General features: G+C 39.9%; 2 protein-coding genes across 5 annotated transcripts; one reads left to right on the top strand and one right to left on the bottom strand.

Annotated features, from left to right (window-relative positions):
* Window positions 1-526: 526 nt before the first annotated feature.
* Window positions 527-9,986, top strand: ctr9 (CTR9 homolog, Paf1/RNA polymerase II complex component). The gene is made up of 23 exons (XM_040155729.1): window positions 527-688; window positions 2,303-2,401; window positions 2,548-2,787; window positions 2,892-3,009; window positions 3,091-3,180; window positions 4,300-4,556; window positions 4,657-4,764; window positions 4,853-5,089; window positions 5,229-5,447; window positions 5,643-5,826; window positions 5,919-6,007; window positions 6,107-6,292; window positions 6,843-6,930; window positions 7,021-7,169; window positions 7,259-7,375; window positions 7,465-7,610; window positions 7,726-7,797; window positions 8,056-8,191; window positions 8,325-8,480; window positions 8,606-8,757; window positions 8,849-8,948; window positions 9,048-9,160; window positions 9,261-9,986. Exons 1-23 carry the CDS (start codon window positions 644-646, stop codon window positions 9,655-9,657), a joined length of 3,498 nt encoding a protein of 1,165 aa, XP_040011663.1. The 5' UTR covers window positions 527-643; the 3' UTR covers window positions 9,658-9,986.
* Window positions 9,987-11,466: 1,480 nt separating this feature from the next.
* Window positions 11,467-20,959, bottom strand: LOC120805519 (eukaryotic translation initiation factor 4 gamma 2-like). 4 transcript variants are annotated; one of them, XM_040155858.1, is made up of 21 exons: window positions 20,764-20,959; window positions 19,092-19,198; window positions 18,839-18,895; window positions 17,397-17,522; window positions 17,094-17,196; window positions 16,870-17,001; window positions 16,685-16,751; window positions 16,438-16,589; window positions 16,133-16,243; window positions 15,864-16,046; window positions 15,555-15,696; window positions 15,270-15,433; window positions 15,067-15,174; window positions 14,750-14,860; window positions 14,553-14,657; window positions 14,250-14,465; window positions 13,889-14,147; window positions 13,484-13,688; window positions 13,124-13,332; window positions 12,835-12,956; window positions 11,467-12,285 (listed from the first exon to the last, which is right to left on the bottom strand). In XM_040155858.1, exons 8-21 carry the CDS (start codon window positions 16,519-16,521, stop codon window positions 12,220-12,222), a joined length of 2,085 nt encoding a protein of 694 aa, XP_040011792.1. In that variant the 5' UTR covers window positions 16,522-16,589; window positions 16,685-16,751; window positions 16,870-17,001; window positions 17,094-17,196; window positions 17,397-17,522; window positions 18,839-18,895; window positions 19,092-19,198; window positions 20,764-20,959; the 3' UTR covers window positions 11,467-12,219. The 4 variants fall into 4 exon arrangements, with proteins under 4 accessions (XP_040011792.1, XP_040011960.1, XP_040012047.1 ...); XM_040156026.1 differs by lacking the exon at window positions 20,764-20,959 and adding an exon at window positions 20,348-20,491; XM_040156113.1 differs by lacking the exon at window positions 20,764-20,959 and adding an exon at window positions 20,057-20,167.
* Between the last annotated feature and the right edge of the window lie 2,147 nt (window positions 20,960-23,106).

The raw sequence follows: 23,106 nt of genomic DNA, 5'->3' as shown, positions 1-23,106 counted from the left end.
CACTTCAGGCTGTGGGTAAGAGTGATGGCATTTCTCACTGTTCTCTGAATTTTTACAAACCAAACAATCAATTGATTAATTGAGAAAACAATAAGAAGATTGATCCATAATGAAAATATTCATTAGCTGCAGCCTTATTAACATTAGTTAAAAATGATCTCTACCTCGACCAACTTCAACAGTGCTGCTTGTACATTAATGCATTGGTAATAATAATTTAATAATATAGGCTAATACATAATAGTATACTGCAGTGAATAGTTTTACTTCAAATACATTGAGTACATTTGCCTGACTATACTTACATACTTTTACTTAAGTTATGCAGGACTTTTGCTTCAAGGACTTCAATCCAGGACTTTTACTTGTAATTTAATATTTTTACAGTGTGGTATTAGTACTGATACTTATGTAAAAGAACTAATACCATGTGTACACCCGTGTTTCTATCAGAGAGCGTCGGGTGTTCAACTCCCTGAGGAACCTAACTTTTGAGGATGTCTATTAATCTGTCCGGACACAATTTCTGTTGCACCGTCCGTATGTTTGTTTCATATCGGAAGCATGAAGTAGACAACGAGCTGGATATTTTGTTATTTTTTTCCAATAAATCTAACTTCAAGTGGATTTTTCCTCGGCGAAGATGTCTCGGGGCTCCATTGAGATCCCTTTACGGGACACAGATGAGGTAAAACACATGTAAACTCTAGTTATTATTTGAAGTAAACCTCGCCGTGCTAACGCTCCTAGCCGTTAATGCTAACTCTAGCTAGCATTAGCTAATGGTCTGTACATCTCAGCGGCGTATTGGATGTAGATATCTGCAACGTAAACACCAATAATGTTCGGAGCAGCAAGTGCAGATGTACTAACATTAGAAAACATTATAACTGTGTGTAGAAATATGAGCTCAGGCTCTGGTCCAAGTTACTGAGATGTTTTCTGTCACTGCCGCTCTCAGTGAAGCAGAACACATTAAATCCTGTTTTAATCCAAGAACCTGTCATATCTGTTTTAAGTTATAGCAGAATCGTTACATATCTGTTTGTATTTAGGCAGACATTAAACTGTTGAAACATCTGCATTTTAATTCATAGTAGCGGTGGGTGATGTAGGTACAATTCTCTGTCACAACAAATACATTACTCTGCTTTAGTTCAGGCGCTAAAAGTGAGAACGCTTCAAAAGTAATGCCATGAATAGTTTTTATTTATCAATTAACCCTTACGAAGTGCAGTATACATTAAAAAAAAAATCAAATCGGGGTTTTTCGTAATCACCCTTTGCCTTTAAAGCTACACTTTTGCGCGGCTTTTCATCGTACTTGGCACGTAGGTTATTGGAGAACTTGCCATAGTTCTTCTGTGGATTTAGACTGTCTCAGTGTCTTCTGTCTCTCCATGAAATCCCTGATTTACTCCATGATGTTGAGATCAGGGCTTCGTGGGGGCCAGGCCATCTGTTGTAGGACTAGTTGTTCCTCTTGTCACAGAAGATAGTACTTTATGACTCTGGCTGTATGTTCGCGACTCGTTGTCAGGCTGCAGAATGAATTTGGGATCAGATGCTTCACTGATGGTATTGTGTGATGGATAAAAATCTAAACATCTAAAGTGCCTGAAACCTTTGTGCAGTACTGTATAATTTTATATCTGTAGTTTGTGGTTGAGTTGTGTTGCTTTACACAGAGAGATGTTTATAATATTTAGTGTACCCCTATTCATATAGATGGTGTGGACAGAATATTGGATATATTAGAAATATTATAAAAAATCTCAGTATAACACAAAATAATTCATTAGCACTACAGTGACTATAAAGTTGAACCAAAATCTCTAAAACACTTACAATAAACACTGAACACTATAACCTTCAGTAAGGTAGGCTTTATTGCAGCAGGAATGTTGTATTAGACGGCATGGTTTAAGATAAGTGTGATTAAAATCAATGAAAAAACTCTTAATGGATTAAATACCTAGACAGCATTGTCAGTTTTTGCCAATCCAGTGAAGTAAATGCCTTACACATCAATGCACTTTGTCATGTTGGTTCAAGCGTCATCTAAAAATCCAATAATGCCACAAAACAGTAATGCACGTTGACTTGCAACACTACCCAGAGTTGCCTAATATACCTAATATACAGTTAAAATGCTATTATAAAAAGTCTGATTTGATGTTGTCTCACAGTATGCATCGTTGTATCGCCTACACCCTCCTTCATAACACTCTTAAACGATACATAGTGTACGAGTTTTGTCAGATGTTGATGCTTAATAACTTAAATAAACTGTACCATGCAGGTTATCGAGCTTGACTTTGACCAGCTGCCCGAAGGAGACGAGGTCATCAGTATCCTGAAGCAGGAACACACACAGCTGCACATATGGATTGCTTTGGCGGTGAGTCAGTGGAGCTACCACAGATTGTTGTTACATCTGTTGTCGTAATGTAGCATGTTAGCGTCATGAAGAAACTGAACACAGTCCAGATATCCAACTTGATCCAGGTAAAGCCACGCTAAATTCAGCCCATTTGTCCTTTTCAGCTGGAGTACTACAAGCAGGGCAAAACAGAGGATTTTGTCAAGCTTTTAGAGGCAGCTCGCATTGATGGAAACCTCGACTACAGAGACCATGAGAAAGACCAGATGACCTGTCTGGACACATTGGCGGCTTACTATGTCCAGCAAGCACGTAAAGAGAAAAACAAAGATGCCAAGAAAGAACTCATCACGCAGGCCACGCTGCTCTATACTATGGCAGACAAGATCATCATGTATGATCAGGTAAGAAAAAACGTCTGTCGGAGCCGCTGATAATGAGAGAAAACTGCCATGGCTCCAGTATTTTTGCATTTTAAGTAAATGTAATGTGCTCTTGTTACAATCAGAACCATTTGTTGGGAAGAGCCTGTTTCTGCCTGCTGGAAGGAGACAAGATGGACCAGGCCGATGCTCAGTTCCACTTTGTCCTCAATCAGTCCACCAATAACATCCCTGCTTTGCTTGGCAAGTTGAATGTAAAAGAGACTGCAGTTGATCTTGCCCACTGCTATTGACTGAAATAATCACACTATTGTTGTTCAACAGGTAAGGCTTGCATCTCCTTCAATAAAAAGGATTACAGAGGAGCGCTGGCATACTACAAAAAGGCTCTACGTACAAATCCTGGCTGCCCAGGTAAACAAGTCACAAGTATTATCTTGACAACACATACCTGTGTCCCTGATCACTATTACTGCTACTACAGCTTATGAAGCAAGGTGCCCCCTGGTATAGACGAGTAAAAGCCCCCTCAGACTCTTATATAGGACCCCCAGACTGAAAGAGACACAAAACAGCTGCAGCAACAACTAGTGTCATTTGTGGTTGTTTTGCGCCTTTTTGTAGACTTTGAGCTGAGCTCTATGATTTTCAAACAAGAAATAATATTAACAGTGACTTCATATACAGAGGTTCTGGCCCAGGGGCCACCTGACCCTTCAGGCCCCTGACCTTTGCCCCGTAGGCCTGTTCAGTAATCCATATATAAGTCCAGATCATGTGAATTGATTAGTGATATTACTAGGAATTACTGTTATATATAGCTGGGAAATACTGACAAAAATTTGATAGAAACATCAATAAATTCATGTACTTAAAAAATTTTAGGCCTAATTCTTTGTTTTCTGTCATTCTTCAAATACTATGCCTAGGAAAAAAGTATTCAATTGCATTCTATGGGGTATGAAAAAGGTCTTAAAAAGTCTTTGACTTGGTGAGCACCGCAGAAACTTTATTGAATGAAATAAATACCGGTAAAACATACGGCCGCAGTTAACAATTATTTCTATTATTGATTGATGTGCTGATTATTTTTTTCGTATGAACAACACTTGTTTTACTTGTTACTTGTTTTATCTATAATATGTCAGGAAAAAGGTGCAAAATGATCGGCAGAAGTTCTCAGAGCAAACTTTTACTTCTTCAAATACCCAAAGATATCAATTTTATGATGTAATGTAATGGAGAAAGCAGCAAATCCCTGTTTCCTATGTTTGGCTTTTTGTTTGATAAATGACATAAATAATAAATTAATGCAGATTGATTTTCTGTCGATCAGCTAATAGATTAATTGCTTCAGCTATAGACAAAACATTTCTGGACTGAAATTGCTTTTTTTTCAGTGTCAACATTGATGCTGATACCCAAATATCTGTGATCTAGCTACTGCTACAGTTAATAATGTGTTTCTCATACAAAGAGATGTGTTACAGATAATACCTCATGTATCCTTATTGTTGTTGTGTCTCCGACCAGCGGAGGTAAGGCTGGGGATGGGTCACTGTTTTGTCAAGCTCAACAAACTGGAGAAGGCTCGTTTGGCTTTCGGTCGAGCCCTGGAGCTTAATTCAAAGTGCGTGGGAGCTCTGGTCGGTTTGGCGGTTTTAGAGCTCAACAACAAGGAGGCAGACTCCATCAAGAACGGAGTGCAGCTCCTGTCTCGGGCCTACACCATCGACCCCAGCAACCCCATGGTGCTCAACCACCTCGCCAACCACTTCTTCTTCAAAAAGGTAATCATTAGTCCGTCGTCCTTTGAAATCCTTGCACAAATCTAAACCTGTGTGTCATTTATATATTATTCATGTCTATGTGGTTTCTGTTTCTTATCAGGACTACAGTAAAGTGCAGCATCTGGCCCTCCATGCTTTCCATAACACAGAAGTCGAAGCCATGCAGGCTGAGAGCTGCTACCAGTTAGCTCGATCGTTTCACGTGCAGGTAAGACTAACCCAACCCTACGCCAGCGTATCGATTGTTTACTGTCCTACCGATTTATGTCTCTGATATCTCTGCTATTTTTCTTCAGGAGGACTATGACCAAGCGTTTCAGTATTACTACCAGGCCACTCAGTTTGCCTCGTCCACCTTTGTGTTGCCCTTCTTCGGGTTGGGACAGATGTATGTGTATCGAAGAGACAAGGAGAATGCAGCACAGTGTTTTGAAAAGGTTTTAAAGGCCTACCCCAACAACTATGAAACTATGAAAATCCTGGGGTCTCTCTATGCAACATCTGACGATCAGGAAAAGAGAGACATTGCCAAAGTATGTATCCTCTTACTGGCTATCCTCCTACTCTAACATGGCTCAGACAACTCTGCCTGACTTGTCCTGAGGAATATGTTGAATGGTCGTTTTAGGGATATTTTTAACCTGGATATATATCACTGTTTTTGGTCTCTAGGGTCACTTGAAGAAGGTAACAGAGCAGTACCCAGATGATGTGGAGGCGTGGATTGAGCTGGCGCAGATCCTGGAGCAGACTGACATCCAAGGAGCGCTGTCCGCTTACGGCACAGCCACCCGCATCCTGCAGGAGAAAGTGCAGGCCGACGTTCCCCCTGAGATCCTCAACAACCTGGGGGCTCTCCACTTCAGACTGGGAAACCTGGGAGAGGCCAAGGTAGCCACCAACATACAACAGAGCTACTATAGCCTGATGTCCTGAGAAAGTAGGGATGTTTATTGGATACATGGCAATAAAATGCTCTCTTTGCTGTGAGATTTTAATTTTAATCAGAAATTATGCAAAACACTGTAGATTTAGCATAAACAATAGTGCAATTTCAAGGTTGGGGTCATATCTTCTCTTCTACAGAAATATTTTCTGGCATCTCTGGACCGGGCCAAAGCTGAGGGGGAGCATGACGAGCATTACTACAATGCCATTTCTGTCACCACCTCCTACAATCTGGCCCGTCTGTACGAGGCCATGTGTGAATTCCACGAAGCTGAGAAACTCTACAAAAACATCCTCAGAGAGCATCCTAACTATGTGGACTGTAAGCATGACACATGATAAAATAAAAATGGTGAGACCATGAAGACTAAAGGTTTGTACTCTGAAAGATCATTTAAATTTTTATGTCTACAGGTTATTTGCGTCTTGGCGCGATGGCTCGTGACAAAGGAAACTTCTATGAAGCCTCTGACTGGTTCAAAGAAGCCCTGCAGATTAATCAGGTACTTTGTCATCTAATGTTGTGTATTGTAACATCGACAGATAAAGTCTGATGCAAAACTCTCTTCAACTTTATTTGCTGTTCGGTCTGTTTGGTGCAGGATCACCCGGATGCCTGGTCCCTAATAGGAAACCTCCACTTGGCCAAACAGGAGTGGGGACCGGGCCAAAAGAAGTTTGAGCGTATCCTGAAGCAGCCGTCCACACAGAACGACACCTACTCCATGCTGGCTCTGGGCAACGTGTGGCTGCAGACTCTGCACCAACCCACCAGAGACCGGGAAAAGGTGCAGACGGCTGTTTTTAAAACAAAACTGAAAGAGAGACATGACAGACAGTGCAGCTGAAAATGCATTAGAGTAGAGCGCTCTGATGAAGGCTTTTTCAAAATAACTGCAGGGTAACTGGTTAGTGGCCTCTGTTGAGTAAAACGTGTCTGTAGCTGGTGATGGTCTAACTTTAACCTGGAGTTTTTTCCCCTTTTATATCAGCACCCGATTGTGACTTGTGGGGCTGTCTCAACTTTTCCAAATTTTTAAAAAACTTGTAAGGTGTATTTTTCCTGAAATTGTGACATGCTGCTCTAAATAATTACAACAAAGTGAACGTATGATGTGATCAATCTGACATATCTCGCATTGTCAGCTGCCTCCCTCAATTCACGGCCTTTGTTGTGTGATGTAACGCCACTGCTTGTTTTCTCTGAAACGTGATGAATTTCTGATGTCGATAGAGGCACTCTCTATCTTCAGTTGAGGCAGGGCGTCTCATTGATAAAACAGCGTGTGAAGGGAAACAGAAGATCCCCAAACGGAGTAAGTGTTTTTGCCTTTACAGGAAAAGAGACACCAGGATCGAGCCCTGGCTATATACAAACAAGTTCTGCGAAATGATGCCAAGAACCTCTACGCTGCCAATGGCATCGGTCTGTATAGCTTTATTCTGTTTTTAAAACTTGTTTTGTCCATTCTACTGCATGTGTATGATGCGTTGAACATAAAATTGTTTTGTCCAGGTGCCGTCCTTGCCCACAAGGGCTACTTCAGGGAGGCTCGTGATGTGTTTGCGCAGGTGAGGGAGGCCACAGCAGACATCAGTGATGTCTGGCTAAATCTGGCGCACATCTATGTCGAACAGAAGCAGTACATCAGCGCTGTGCAGATGGTATGGGCCTCGTTTGTTTTTAGTTATTTTTAGGCGTTTTAGTTATTGTCTTTGGTGGATACCGTTAAGCATTTTGATCTGCTCCACAGTATGAGAACTGCCTGAAGAAATTTTACAAATATCAGAACACTGAGGTGCTGCTGTACCTCGCGAGGGCGCTCTTCAAATGTGGGAAACTCCAAGAGTGCAAGCAGATGTTACTAAAGGTAACACGAAGAAAAGAATGAAAGGTTTTTATTTTGTTCTACAACATGAGGAGAGTACAGCTTACTCTTTCTTATGTGTTTCCAACAAGGCCCGTCACGTGGCGCCCAGCGACACGGTGCTGATGTTCAATGTGGCCCTGGTGCTTCAGAGACTGGCCACTCTTGTGCTGAAAGATGAGAAGAGCAACTTGAAGGCTGTGCTCAGCGCTGTCAAAGAGCTCGAACTGGCTCACAGGTAGTGGCATTAGACTCCTACCTGTCTTCTCCTCCTGGCTGTCCTCTGCCCAGTGCTGAAATTTCGTCTCCCTCTCACCCACCTCCACCCCCGCCCCATCCTCCCCGTCACACAGGTATTTCAGCTACCTCAGCAAGGCTGGAGACAAGATGAGGTTTGACCTTGCTCTTGCCGCTTCTGAGGCCAGGTCAGTTTGAATTTATCCTCATGGTACACACTGAAGGTTTTGTGTGCTTTCAAAGAACAGTTATAAGGATTTATAAAAGTAACTCTAGAAGTAGCTGTTTTTTTAAAGCTAATATCAGCAGATACTGATAGTATGCCAGAATTTTGACCCATTGCTACATTTCATTACAGTGTTTTACCTGGGGCTCGTGCTGGAGTTTTGTTCATTTAGAGTGGGTTGTAATATCACTGGGGGTATGGGTGTGTTGTGGCATTGCAGGCAGTGCTCTGACCTGCTGAGTCAAGCTCAGTACCACGTGGCAAGAGCGAGAAAGCAGGATGAGGAGGAGAAGGAGCTCCGGGCCAAACAGGAGCAGGAGAGGGACCTGCTGCGCCAGCAGATGTTAAAAGAACAGGTACTTGGTGCTACCATCAAAAAAATGTAAAACTTGTTGGCAGTAGCTCACCGTGACTAGGTTCGTGTTTTGCATGTTTTACGGTAATGTGCTTCTTATTGTTTGGTTGGTTGTCACCCTCAAACCTCGTTAGGAGGAAAAACGGAGCAGAGAGGCAGAAGAACAGAAGAAGCTCCTGGAGCAGAGAGCTTTGTACGTGGAGAAGACCAAGAACCTGCTCACCTTTGCAGAGGGCTCAAAGGAAATGCCCAAAGAAAAGAAGAAGGGAGGCAGCGGTGGTGGTGGACGTGTAAGTGTTAGAACTGATAGCAAACTCATCAGCAGACTCTTAAATTGAACTGAATACACCATTGGAAATGTACTTTTTTTATATATATATATATATATATCTATATGTATATATATCTTTCTAAGCGTAAGAAAGGAGGTGACATGGATGAGTTTGTCAACGATGACTCTGATGAGGACCTGCCAGTGAGGAAGAAGAAGAGGAGAAAGGGGGGAAGCGGCAGCGAGCAGGAGGAGGTCGAGGAAGGAGAGAAGAAGAAGAAGAACAAGAGGAGGAGGTGAGACGGCTGCAGTGAAGGCCAGATGTGGTTTATTTTGACTGCAGTGCAGACAATGTAAATACTCAGATAAAACTGTCCTGTGTTGCAGACCTGCTAAAGCAGGAGGAGATGATGACAGTGATGATGAGGAAGGAGCATCACGGCCCAAGAAGCAGCGTAAACCCAAAGAACGAAAGAGGATCGAAAAGGTCCTTTTTAGTCATTCTTTTTTGTCTTGCTCGTCTCCCATTTTTAAATAATTTAAAAATGTTTTTCGGCTTAACTTTTAACATCTCTCTTATTTTTAGCCCCAGCCTGAGCGTTTGCCACCGTCTCTCAAAGGAAAGATCAAGTCTAAGGCAATCATCTCCTCTTCTGAATCATCTTCAGATGAGGATGGACTGAAAATAGCTGAAGACAGGTAAAAGCCTAGTCCTCAAAGTCAGATTCTACACTCAAACAAGTGCTGGAAACATTAGTAAATCAACAGAAAATTGATTAGTGCACTTTGTCCCATACAGACACCAACGAGACAGTGATTCAGGATCTGATGACGAGGGTGGTCACAGGAAGCGTATTGCATCCGACAGTGACTCGGATGGAGGAAGGAACCGCTCTGGCAGCGAGGCAGGCAGCCCTCGACGCTTTGCGGGCTCTGAGGATGACAACTCCGGCAGCGACCGCCCAGTGAAGAAGAGGAGGGTGCAGCGACAGTCCGACTCGGAACAGTCAGATAACGAGAGCAAGAGGAGTCGGTCAGGATCAGATGACGAGTCCCGTCCCGGTTCGCCTGTCGTGGCGTCAGACCGAGGATCAGACAGGGGATCTGAAGCAGGATCAGACAATGAGGGCTCCCCACGCCGCTCTGACAACGGCTCTGAACCTGAAGGCTCCAACAATGATGACGACAGCGATTAAATCTTCAGACTTGTCCCATGTAAAACTCTCCAGTTCTGCATTTTTATTTTATTTTTTTAAGCAGGGATTTCTGTCTGTATAAGATCTTGGAATTCGCCTAGAAAAATGTTTTTTTTTTTTGGGGGGGCACAGTGGTCTATTTCTCACGTCTTACTGGAAATGTCTTTTTGCAGATACTGTGTTTTGTTAAAGACATATCAAGTGGTTTGAAGTGCACTAAAAGGTGTAAACATCTATTTTTTATCTCAGATGATCAGACAAGACAGACTCAAAAATGGGAAGATGATTTAAGAAAATGTCCAATAAAGAAAAAAGGATTGTGCAAGATGCGCATTGTCACATTCTGCTCCTGTATCATTCTAAGATTGACCCAATGGATGAATACGTTACTGGGATTTTTGCTAGCAACATAACTCATTTTGCATCCATTACTTTTGTGAAATGTTACTAATAATGGACATGAAAAATGGTTACTGAAACAGCCACTTTAGTAACATACTTTAACCATAGCAAGGCACTAATTTAGGACATTTTGATTAACATTAACGTAATGTATTGAATTAAGTCTGCAATTGGCTTTTTCTGAGGAAAATTAACACACACGTCTGCATCCCTGGCAACAGGCTTGGTGACTGCCATTTTAAATTAGATTTTAAAAAAAAAAAAAAATCTTGAGGACAATAAAACGAACTGTTAAACTTTATTCAAGCTTCATCTGTAGTTGTACAACCGGACTTGTCCTACTTAAAATTACAGTGACACTCCATAAGAAAGTGTATGTGTACACATACAGTACATTCTTTGTAATTTTATGAAGATAAAAAGACCATTTAAAAACTCGACAAATATGGCAAACCGACTTACAATTTCCACACATGGTGAAGAACAACTAGCACAGGAAACTAAGCTTTGGCTGTCTCAATGTTGAAACCGAGACATTCAAGTATAGTCCGAGATACATGAGAGGTATATCCATATTAATTGATAAATTAAAAAAAAAAAAAAAAAAGCCAAGGCCACACAGATTCAATCCTAACAGCACCAAGGGTTTCATACATAAAAAGCTTGATTTATTTAAGTAAATGTGGGTAACTGAAATCACATTGTGCAAATTAAACAGGCCATTATTGTTACAGAATCATCAAATCCAGATTAAGATTGTGATTGTTGAGACAAAACGGTCTGCTTTCAAGCACAGGAAAACCATTATATTCGTGGGAGCCAACAACTCAGGATTGATATAACAAATCAAGGAAAGTGTATTTTACTATTGCAACAACTCAAGGTGTTGAGCAAAGTGCATTTAAAATCTGATTAACAAATGCAGGTAAAACTGAGCAAAGTCTCTGCAGTTAGAGGCTCTTCTCTTTTTGTAAACAGTTTAAGTAAATGCTTTCAACAGCACGTGGTGACTCCTAGCAGATGTAAGGTGATAAAATGGGTCAGGTTTTGGTGCTGGTACATTTTCCTGTAAAATACCGCATACCATTAGAGAAAACATAACCCAAGGTGATTGAAATGTATAAAACATCTGCTGTAGGACATCCAATAAGATAGAAAATTAGAAAGACAAGCATAAATACAATAAGATGGTGGTGATGCTGGCTTGATCTGGCAAAGCCTTTCATAGTGAAATTAATTTTAAGTGGTTGGAAAATATCTATAAACAAGAAGAGATGGAAGGAGTTAGGTTGAGACAGGGAAGGGTAGATGGAGACAAAAATATTACAAAAGTGTTTTAAAAAAAAAAAAAAGCCAAGGCCACACAGATTCAATCCTAACAGCACCAAGGGTTTCATACATAAAAGCTTGATTTATTTAAGTAAATGTGGGTAACTGAAATCACATTGTGCAAATTAAACAGGCCATTATTGTTACAGAATCATCAAATCCAGATTAAGATTGTGATTGTTGAGACAAAACGGTCTGCTTTCAAGCACAGGAAAACCATTATATTCGTGGGAGCCAACAACTCAGGATTGATATAACAAATCAAGGAAAGTGTATTTTACTATTGCAACAACTCAAGGTGTTGAGCAAAGTGCATTTAAAATCTGATTAACAAATGCAGGTAAAACTGAGCAAAGTCTCTGCAGTTAGAGGCTCTTCTCTTTTGTAAACAGTTTAAGTAAATGCTTTCAACAGCACGTGGTGACTCCTAGCAGATGTAAGGTGATAAAATGGGTCAGGTTTTGGTGCTGGTACATTTTCCTGTAAAATACCGCATACCATTAGAGAAAACATAACCCAAGGTGATTGAAATGTATAAAACATCTGCTGTAGGACATCCAATAAGATAGAAAATTAGAAAGACAAGCATAAATACAATAAGATGGTGGTGATGCTGGCTTGATCTGGCAAAGCCTTTCATAGTGAAATTAATTTTAAGTGGTTGGAAAATATCTATAAACAAGAAGAGATGGAAGGAGTTAGGTTGAGACAGGGAAGGGTAGATGGAGACAAAAATATTACAAAAGTGTTTTAAAAAAAAAAAACCAAAAAAAAAAAAAAAAACAACAACCATTCATTTCATCCTGATAACACATGGCTTTGGCCTGTTCCTCAGTAATCTTCATCCTCTGACTCCTCCTCTTCTGCGGTCTCCAGCCAGGTCAGCCACTGGTTCACCTGCAATGTAAAACACAGTATCTCCATTAGCCCAAGTTATTTATAATGTACCACTCCCTATATGGTAGTACAACACACAAATGGGCTTTAATTTTGGAGCACGTGTACACAATGAGTACATTTGCAGGCACATTAGTATCCATGTTTTCATTTTATTTGGGATATGATGTTTAAAACTGCGAGAAGACATGATAACAGTATCGAGGTTTCCGATCATCTGTGTGCACGTGCATCTTGATTTCTAAACATCTCAGCCATTAATTTCTATACTAGCAGAGAGCAATCAGTAACCAGGATACGGCGCTTACATACCACAGTGTCAGTTTTTATTCATTAGTACTCCAGGTAGTATGTCCAGTTTCTCAAAAACAGGGATAAAGGCTAATCCAGGTTCTTGAAACTAGGATATGTTGTATGTGACACACACACAAAAAATCTTATCATAACCAGAATACTAGTGATCAAGGGGAAGGCGTAGACCTGGTGTTTATTTTTGGGGAGCAATTTGAAAACTCTACAAAAAGAGAGAAAGATTCATTAGTAATGTACCTGAAATAATGCTTTGCCTTTCCCTGGATACTCTTGGGTGACATCTTCTTTCCATGAAAGGAAGGCTTCTTCTTCAATTATTTCCATGTCATAAAAGTTTACAAAGTAGCGCAGTAACATGCCTAAAAAAGGAGAGCAACCATTAAACTTGTAAAAGCTTCTAAACCAAAGTTAGCCAACTTCTCTGCATACACACAAAAGACACACACACACACACACACACACACGAAATAACTTAAAACAAAAAAAAAAAAAAAACTCAGTCCTTCAGCTCTGTTGAACTACGTACCTTTGGGGAAACCCTTGGCGTTACAGTGGACCTGCAGGGCATACAGCGCACCGACTTGTAGGTCGATGTGATCGTGTAGGAACTTTTGCATCACTGGCTTGAAAGACAGTAGCAGCTGCTTCTCTTCATCCAGCTGTTCCTTACTGGGTGCTGCAAGCTGCTCCTCATCATCGTCAGGGTTGATCTCATAAGCAATGTACTGCAAGAAACTGGCAGACAAGACGACAAGCAATATACTGTAAAAAAAACTTAATATATCATTTGGTGTTAGACCAACCAAAGACACATTGGCTCATAAAGCATATATATTTGATCAGCACAGACTGATTTCACCATTAGAATCACTGTCCACTGCTGTACCTGGTCATGAGGATGTTGACAAAGCCTTTGTCAGTGTGGAGTTTAGGGGAGATGTTGTCCTTGATCCACTTGTAGATGGACTGTGGAGAGGGATCCACTTTGATCTGCTTAAGCAGCTCCTTCTCCAGTTTCATCAGTGGGAACAGAAAGCTGAGACCTTTGCCCTCCAGAATCTCCAGCATTCTGTCCTTGTTCTGGTCAATTTCTATAGGAGTTATAAATAAATAAATAAATAAATAAATAAATAAATAAACAAACAAACAAACAAACAAACAACAATCCTCATCGTTAGTAGCAAAAGACTAACTGAGAATCACATTCATTTTCTTTAAACTGCATTAGTGAAAAATGAAATGAGAGCCTAATTAATGACATTAGGTATTAACACAGTGGGTTTGGACATACCAGGCAGCATCTTCTGCATGTTGACTTTGCTTTGCTGGAACAAGTCAGTCAGCCAGTCCCGGTCCTTCACTTTGACCATCTGCTGCAGGCAGAGTAGGAAAAGTGGGAAATGTGCACCATTCTCCAGCTGATGGGCCAAATCTGCAAGGCTGACGAGGTCTGCAATGATCGCATGTGCTGCAAACTGTGCCAGGTAAGACTTCACCAGTGGGACTTCTTCCTCAATCTTAGGACACTGGTCCAGAACACTCAGAAAGGCCTATTAAAAAACAAAGTATAGTACTGAATGATATCCAGACCGTTACCCGAGTATTGCATTATTATGATCAGTTTTAAAAAAGTTGAGGGTTACAACACGGACCTGCATTAGGTTTTCACCAGTGACAAGGCCCTCGGTGCAGAGTGCCTGGATCAGGGTGCTTGCATGTTCCTTATCCTCATCTGAACGATCGAGGGAATGAACCACGATCTTGTTCAGCATCTCAGACAAAAAGTACTTGGGAGCCTTCATCTCCCTCACAGCATTCACTGCCTCATCAATGTTCTTGTTGTTCAGGTAGTCTGTCACCACTGCCTCCTGAAATGAAAGGGACCCGTCAAATTTACTGTGATCGACAGTATATTGTGCATGAAGGAAGTAAAGAGAGAACTGCGAGGAACTTACTGTCATTTTGTGCAACTCTTCCTTTGTAGGAGGAGCTTTTTTATTGGACTTTGCGGGTTTTTCCTGAATCGGAGGAGGATTGGTCTTCAGGCCAAGTTGTGGAGACTACACAAAGAAAGCCAAATGAGTGCTTGTTTCCTGGAACCCCTGTGTACCTTATCAGTTCAATATATTTGTTTTACATGTAAAAATGTTACCTGTCCTAATGGGGAACCATGGGCACTTGGAGGAATCATAGTCATCTGTGGCTGCAGCTTTGGCGCTTGTTTTTTATTCAAAATGAAGGACTGTGCTGGCCTCAGACTGATCTAGAATGGATAGGACAGCAGGTTTATAACAATGCCACTCTGTTGGAATATCAATCCACATTTCTTGTCCATAAAAAAAAGGTATTTAATAGAACATAATCCTGCCGAAACAATAGGATACATTTGAATGGACACTGGACTACTCTTGACATAAAAAACAAAAAGATTCAAAAATGATCTTTGCTTATCAATGAAAGGGGTTGTACCTCATCAGCATTGAGTTTCCCTTTCTTGCTGAATCGTGAAGCCATATCCTTAGACTGCATCTGCCCTGAGTGATTCTGTTTATGGCTGAAAACCGGTGAATTCTGCCCCTGTCAAAGAGTTTTCACAGCATGCGCATTAGTAATGATGACTGCATTGATTCAGCATGCCCAAAAAAACTGAACAATTACAATATGGTATGTACCTGGTTTGGTTTTATGAAGGGTTTGCTTCCTCCTTCAAACTGAGGCTGATGTGAACCATTGCCATTTCCAATATGACCATTGAAGAGTGGGTTTGTACGGTGACGTCCCATGGTGGGGGAATAGTGGTCCTGAATGACTCCTGGACCTGTACCAATACCACCTCCTACCCAAAGCAAGACAACAAACATTAAAAACATTTAAAAGGAAGTACCAGCCCTAATTAATGTGTCATGAAATAAGTGTAACTCGTTTCATCACTCGAGGGGGAAAGACCTGTGACATACCAGGCATTTGTCCAAACATATCAGCCAGCCCACCAAGTGTTTCCCTGTCAAACTTGATTCTTGTTGGCAGGAAGGAGGAGCTGTCTATGAAGAAGTCATTCCTCATTCCATCAGTTGGAGGTGGAATAAAAACGCCCAAATCCTTCAAGACAAATCAGAATCTAAGGCTAAAGGCACTCAAAGGATTATTAGATCAGTACAAGGATATTACTGAGCAGATCAATACGAATTTGTTATCATAAGCCATTCTTACACAGTCCATGATAAATGGACAGGCAGTTCATCTTAAAGTGGACGTGGGAGACTAACCTTTACTGCATCCTGACGAACTTGGTTGATCGTCTTTGGTCCGTTGTCAACGTAAGCCTTGCGAGGCACCCAGTTGTTGTCTCGTAGCTCCACCATGTTCTGCAGCAGGAAACGAATCCTCGCTGGCAATTCCTTGTTGTTTGTTAAGGATCGCATGCGGCCAAAGTACTGATCAATTAAAGACTGGAAAGGGAATTGATTTGTTATTAAATGGAACAAAAGGAATTTTAAAGACAACACTATTATTCGTCTGTTTTCCATATACTCACCTTAGCCTTGTCATGATCAAGTTTAGGCCCCACTGTTTTCATTATCTGACAGAGGCATTCCAAATCTTCACCCATATCCTTAAGTTGGACTCTCTTCTTTTTCTCCAAAAGCTTCGAAAGAAATAAGAAATATTTAAAACAATCTACTTTAATGTCTCCCACAACTGTTGAGGTGACTTTGTACATTTGACTGTCAGGATGCTCTCACAATGGCAGCTCAGTCTGAGTTTGGGAATCACACAAGTTAATACAAATAACGTTTACAATTACACCTTACTATGTAAATTTTATTTACTAGAACTTACTGTTTTGATGCACTTATGAAGGATAGATTCGTGGATAAGGTTGAGTTTCCCAAGTTCACCGATGAATTTGATATTGCCCAGCATCTTGATCTTTGCAATAGCACGTTGCTCCTCCTCCTCAGAAGTGAGAGGGCCGTCATGTTTATCAAAGACTACAGGGAAAAAAAGAAAATAAGCAATTCATGGAAAACATAATCTAATTCCTATTTTATAAATTAACCACATGCATCAAATATGATTCACTTACTTTCAACATTTCTGGTGCGGTTCTCAAACTCATCTTGCAGCTTGGAAATCAGAAGCCTTCTGAAGGTCTGCAAAACAGAAGTTGTTCAAAATCCAGACATAAGACAAACAAAACATACCAGAAATAAATTAAGTGTAAATCCTATTGTTAGAGGGAGAAAAAAAAACAAACAAAAAAAAACATACAGTATTCTGCTTTTGTGTTGTTGGATTTTCTGTTGTTGGTTCTTCAAAGTTTGGTGCATCCTCAGCCAAGCGTAGACAGAGTTGAGCATATAACTGGCTGTACTTGGGCTCTTCAAGGGCTTTGTCAACAATCTAAAGACAAAGCAATACGTACAAAAAGATTAAGTTTCCATTACAATAGGTTATAGGAATAATTGATGAGCACGGTTAAAGAGAATACTCACCAACAAGATGATTCCTTTTAAGACAAGTTTTGAATCTACACCCACATTGAGGAGCTCCAGGCATAGTTTGTCAAACTTCTCAGGAGTCAGCTTATTAAGTATGCTAACAAAGGGGAGGAAGGACAAAAGGTTAAAAAAAAAAAAAACAAAACTTCACACTTTAAAAAGACAATACATTAACACTACCATGAATTTACCAACAGCTAATCTCCAAAAGTATATTAAGGTCCCACCTCACCATTTAAGTGATACTTTGCAAAATCTGTGTAATTGAAGTAAATATGGATTTAAAAGGAAACTTACCCTCTCACTTTCCTGAAGATTGCATCATTTTGCCCTTTGTCAATGGAGGAGTTGGCATCTCGTCTAGTGCTTCGAGAAGGTACCCATCTCTGAACGCTAGAACCTGGGGTTTTCCCCAGGAACTCGCTGTAATGAACACAAAACATAGCCAATGTTACAATACGGAAATATCTAATCAAGAAAACATGACCGTATAGCTCAAATATCTAGTCCTGATCGATTGTGGCTGAGCTACAGAGGCCCTGTTACACTTTAAAGGAATGTCGCTAAAATCTGATTTGATTACCAAACAAATTTTAGGTAATACACAGAAGTGACCATGGGAGAAAATGTAAGTCTTTCAGAGAGCGTATGTCACATTTCCAGCATCTTACACCATCGGGTGCTCTACTGTTTCACAATCCTTTAAAATGTATATAATTGTCACGAATAAGTTTAGTTTTAAATGACAAGATCTATTTTACAATCCGTTGTAATAACAATTCTTCAGTTACAATTGATTATTAGCAGCTTAAATGCTTAATGCATTCATTCTCATGTTAATTTGCACATTTTTGGACCGGTAAGGTGATACAAACTGACAGTGGGGTGTCTATTCAATTCAGCCAGGAATTGCAAAAAGGTTGCTCATACCCAACAGTAGCTTACGTGCCACCAGTTCTTGTATCAAAATACTGAACATAGCAACACCAAAAAAGGGAAAGCTACAACAAATGATTATTGTCATTATCAATTTAGACGCAGAATATTTTTTGAGTATTTGATTAAATCAAAAAAAAAATACATTTATTAGATTAATAGATTATTCGATTTCAGAAATGACAAAAAAAAGTTAACAAATGTCAATCACAACTTTGCCTTGCCCAAGGTGACATCTTCAAATGTCTGGTTTTGTATGACCAAAAGTCCAAAACAGACATTCAATTTAGCGTAACAAGTGACACGGAAGAAGCAGATCTGCCATTTGAGAAGCTGGAACCTGAGACTGTTGCATTTTTCACTATTTTTGCTTAAAAAAAAAAAAAACAAACAAACAAAAAAGCGACCCAAACGATGAACCAATTATAAAAAATAGTTGATTATTTTTCTTTTGATCAACAAATTGATTCATTGACTAATCATTTCAGCTCTACACTGAATCATCCCGAACCACTGTCAAAGTCATGCAGTTTCAAAGTAAAAGCTGTAGAATGTTAATTTTTCAAGCGAGAAGCTTTTTCCTCAAAACAGGAAACTATCAGGGTGTAGAGCCATCCACCAGTATATTCAGAGGGTAAAGAAGTCATATTAGAGACATGCATTTTCCCCGGATGTGCTGACATAAAATAATAATACATATGTGGGAATGCAATTTAAGGCCAGTGGAAAGGCCCTATGGATTTAACATGTAACAAAGATTAGTGACTAAGTGTTCCACGTGAAAAGAAAATTTGGAAAATCACCTGTTGCCGACAGTCTTGGGACAGTGCTGAGGTGCACCCCCACCTCCTCCCCCTACACTGTGATACCAAAAAAAAAAAAAAAAAAAAAAAAAAAAAAAAAAAAAAAAAGGAAAAAAAAGAAAAGCAAAAAAAAAAAAAAAAAAAAAGGAAAACCATTTTAACTTAGCATAAGAAAATGTGAGCCTAAGTTTTTATGCGAGCTGTCTGAGGGTATTGTCAGTAAAAATATGCCAAGTCGGATTATGTTTTATACCTGAAACGAGAAGGACCCCCTGGTGCAACGACACTCTCCACTTTGGCGGCTTAACAAAGAATATCTGAAAAGAATAAAGGTCTAGGAGTGGGGCAGGAAAGAGCGACCTGGAAGAAGAGACAGATATACAGTAACAAATTGAACATTTGTCAGTGCTTCTGAAAGGTTTACCAAATTAAACATGAGACTTTAAGATGCTATTAAATATCTGTTTCATGGTCATACCGACCACAGTATGAAAGATATGAATCAAACCCATGGGCACGATAAGGCCTACAATTAGTTATAAAGTACATTAATTTATTGACATTCCAATAATGCATAATAAAAGCATTAATCATTAAACACAACTTGGACCTGGATAAGCAACAGAAAATGGACGGAGGGATTGACTACTGAAAACAACCTATTTAACCTTATTTAAGGTCCACCTTATTTTTACATAACATCATAGGCCTGGTAAAGTATTCAAGATTTTCCACCCAGTTTTTGCTAAAAATCACATCGAGACACAAGTTATAAGTAATCTTGTTTTCTATGGCAGGCTAGAAAAAAATATTTAAGAACTTTTTTAATGAAATTTAAGACCTTTTCATATCCTTAAAAGGCCTCTTCGAGGAAACTGAAAATCAAGGCCTTTTAAAGACTTGAAGGCCGGCAGATACCCTGATTTGAGAGTTATCAAGCGATAATAACTAAAAAATGAAATAGTGGGTTTAATTTTTTGACTGTTCAGCTGATTTTAAATCAATTATTGAGCACATCAGTGCAAACACGTGTCCGTACAAGTGAACGTGAAAAAAAAAAAAAGGGTTAGCTTAGCAAACTAGGCTAATGTGTCGACGTCTGCTTCCCCACCGCTCTGTGCTTCTCGTTACGTTAACCCAACTCTCAACCCCAGCAATTCCTCCTAACCATAACCTAACGCTGCCCCGAGTTACCCAAGCGTAGAGTATGCTACTTACACCTAGCCCCGATCATGGAGGGCAGCGCTGGGTACAGGAAACACAATCCGAAGGGGAAGCACATTTTGACACAGGACATGGATTACATGTGCGCCTCGTTGGATTTATCCAGATTCAACGTCAGGGAAATTATAACTCGATCCATGTTTGGTCATTTCGAATTAAATACATAGAATTTAACAAACACTTCTCAATTTACTCAAAATTACATGTTTCCTACTCATATCCCCTCTAACGATAATGTTGAGATTTACAAAAAAAAAAGCAAAAAAAAAAGAAGCTGTTTATAACCTCTGTTTGGATCATCAACGTATTCGTTTTTCCTATAATCCACAGAAATCGGTGTGAATTCAGATGTAAAAAGGACTTTGATGTGCACCTAAAAGAAAATCAGCTGATTTTACGAGGTCTTTGTTCAGACACCGGAAGTCCACACAGCGACATCTGGAGGGGTTTTGTTCTGTAGGCCGCCGGTAAGCGGCTATCAGGCTGTAAACAACTCTCAGAAACCAGGCAGGGTTTTCCTGAACATCAAATCATTATTGCACAACTTTTCTATGTCAACGAGGTCAGCTAACGCTAAATTTGAAAATCCAGATTAGTATTTTACTAATTGGTATGTGACAATCAACCTAAAACGAACTTCCTACGGGAACGGTCGGTTAGCTAACGTTAGCTAGGCACGGAAAAATACCGAGATGCCTTACCTTTACAAACGGAACGTCAGCGTAATTGTTGCCTTGGTAGACCAAGAGAAAAAAAAAATAGAGACAGAAAAGAGAGCTCAGAAAATCGTGTTAAAACCCGTGAGGTTTTTTTTTTGTAAAACAGCAGAACCACGGAGGCTAAGATGTGGCAGCTACCGGCCCCGGTAGAGAAAGAATGCTGACTGTTCATCTACGTCATTTGAAGCCGCGCTTTGTATGGCGGCTGTGTCCTACATCGTCATCCCACCCTGCCGACGTCACGAACAGAAAACCACTGGACATTTCGCAATCCAGGCCGGGGTTACTGATCACTGATCACCTTACAAGACGGCGGGGTTATAGAGAGTTTTTAACAGCTCACGTCTAACTTTAGCTGCTCAAGAAACGAAATCGGCAACAGTTTTGCCAGTTTATTGATACCAACTTATCCAGTGTCAATATTTGCTAGTTATATTAGCCCAGTTTTCTGTGATCACAAAACTCAACATTTTTTGGGTTTTACAGTGTTGGTCAGACAACAATGCGAAGCAATTTGAGTTTGTTTACTATGGCCTCAGGGAATACTGAGGGGCAATATCCTACCATTTTCTAATATTCTTTACGCACCGAACAATCAATCAGTTATTAAAGAAAATAAATTGTCCCACGTATGGATAATTAAAATGCTTGTGGGTTTCGGCTTCACAGCTCTGCTATGATGGAATAATAGTACTTTGCCTGAGGTTAATTACTTGACACACGGAAAAATGTAAAAAAAAAAAAAAAAGAAGTGATAAAACAACTTTACAATAAATGAGCTCAGTACAAACTAAAACAATCAAGTCTTAAAACTAGATTTAGGCCCTCTACAAAACAAGACTACAAGATGGAGGACCCATCATAGTTGATATTGTACTTCAGTAGTGCAAAACTCTAGCTAATTTGCGGTTAATCAAATTATGTGTAGACAGAAAAAGAGTAGAGTAAAGCTGGGGCTTTTGGGACCCCTGAGGGTCTGTGGCCCCTGGGCAGACACCTGGTTGATAATGCAGGCTTTTACTTCTGCACTCGTGTTGGAAACAGTGGAAGCCCATTTCAATCAGGAAGAAAAAACATTTTAGGAAGAAGTCAAAATTTTTACTCATTGAATCAATTCTATGCGATGGTAAGTCAGAACTTCGACTCTCTATCTAATAAATTTGACTTGGTTGTAATATTGACTTTTCGCCTCAAAATTTTATGTCAAAATCATGAGATAGTGAGTAGAATTGTAGTGTCTCATAACTGTGACTTACTACTTCATAAATTAGACTTGGTATATCACAACATTGACTTTTCATCTCACAATTGTGACTTTTAATTTTATAATATTGACTTTTATTATCATAATTTGAAATTAGTCATAATTTTAGGTTAAGTTTAATTATGAAATAGTGAGTCAAAATTTTACTATCCCATGATTTTGTCTTTTTAATCTCATAATCTTGGTTTACAATGTCATCATTTTTATTTTTCTCATGCGTAACTTTTCATCCATTTTTTTTCTTTTCCTGGTGGAAATGGTCTTTCGTGGGAAAGAGACCCCCACCAAAACAGTACTAGCCTGACTGGAACGTAAATTCATTAATATCAATAAACTGCTATTGCCCTCCTCTGCAGTGATGTCCAAGCACAGGGTTAGTCACAGGCCACTGGCTCAGGAGCCGGGAGGGATTCAGTGCTTTTCCTCAGTGATGCCATAGGAGCAGGATCGATGGCTGTTGACATAGGATTCAAACCTTCCAGTCAATGCCCAAATGGCATATGAGCCAGATATGGGCTAAAATTTGCATATGCATACCTGATTGAATCACTTTTATTTACTGAGTTTAACCACATGGCTGATGCCACACTCATCCCTCCTGTTTCTGCCCACAAAAAGTAAGATATCTCAACAAGTGCTGGTCTTATTTGCATGAGATTAGCACAGATATTAATGGTCCCCAGAGATACTTAAATATTTTGTTGCCCACTTGACCTTACAAAAACTCATGGGCCCCAGAGGATGAATCCTAATGTTCGTAGCGATCACCTGACCTTTCCTGCGGCACCACCGTAGGGATGAAATGTCAATCTGTTTCCCCGTCTTTCAGAGCAGGTTTTTATAGACTTCTCAGGCTCTGTGTTCAGAGGGGAACGTAAGAACTTAATCTGATGTGGTCTGCATTTTATTATATGACCTCATTTTGTTTTTCTCAGGCTTTTATCTACAGTGGAATCCAACATGAGCGGTAACAGTAACAGTTTCACAGGAAGTACTGTGGTTTGTGTTGAGAATATAAAACCCGTATTATTGTTCACGTTGACTTGTTGAGATAAGTCACT

The sequence above is a fragment of the Xiphias gladius genome, chromosome 1 (assembly GCF_016859285.1).
Source record: "Xiphias gladius isolate SHS-SW01 ecotype Sanya breed wild chromosome 1, ASM1685928v1, whole genome shotgun sequence".
Classification (NCBI taxonomy): Eukaryota; Metazoa; Chordata; class Actinopteri; order Istiophoriformes; family Xiphiidae; genus Xiphias; species Xiphias gladius.
The sequence above is the reverse complement of the archived record's forward strand: the minus strand, read 5'-3'. Positions and strand labels throughout refer to the sequence as shown.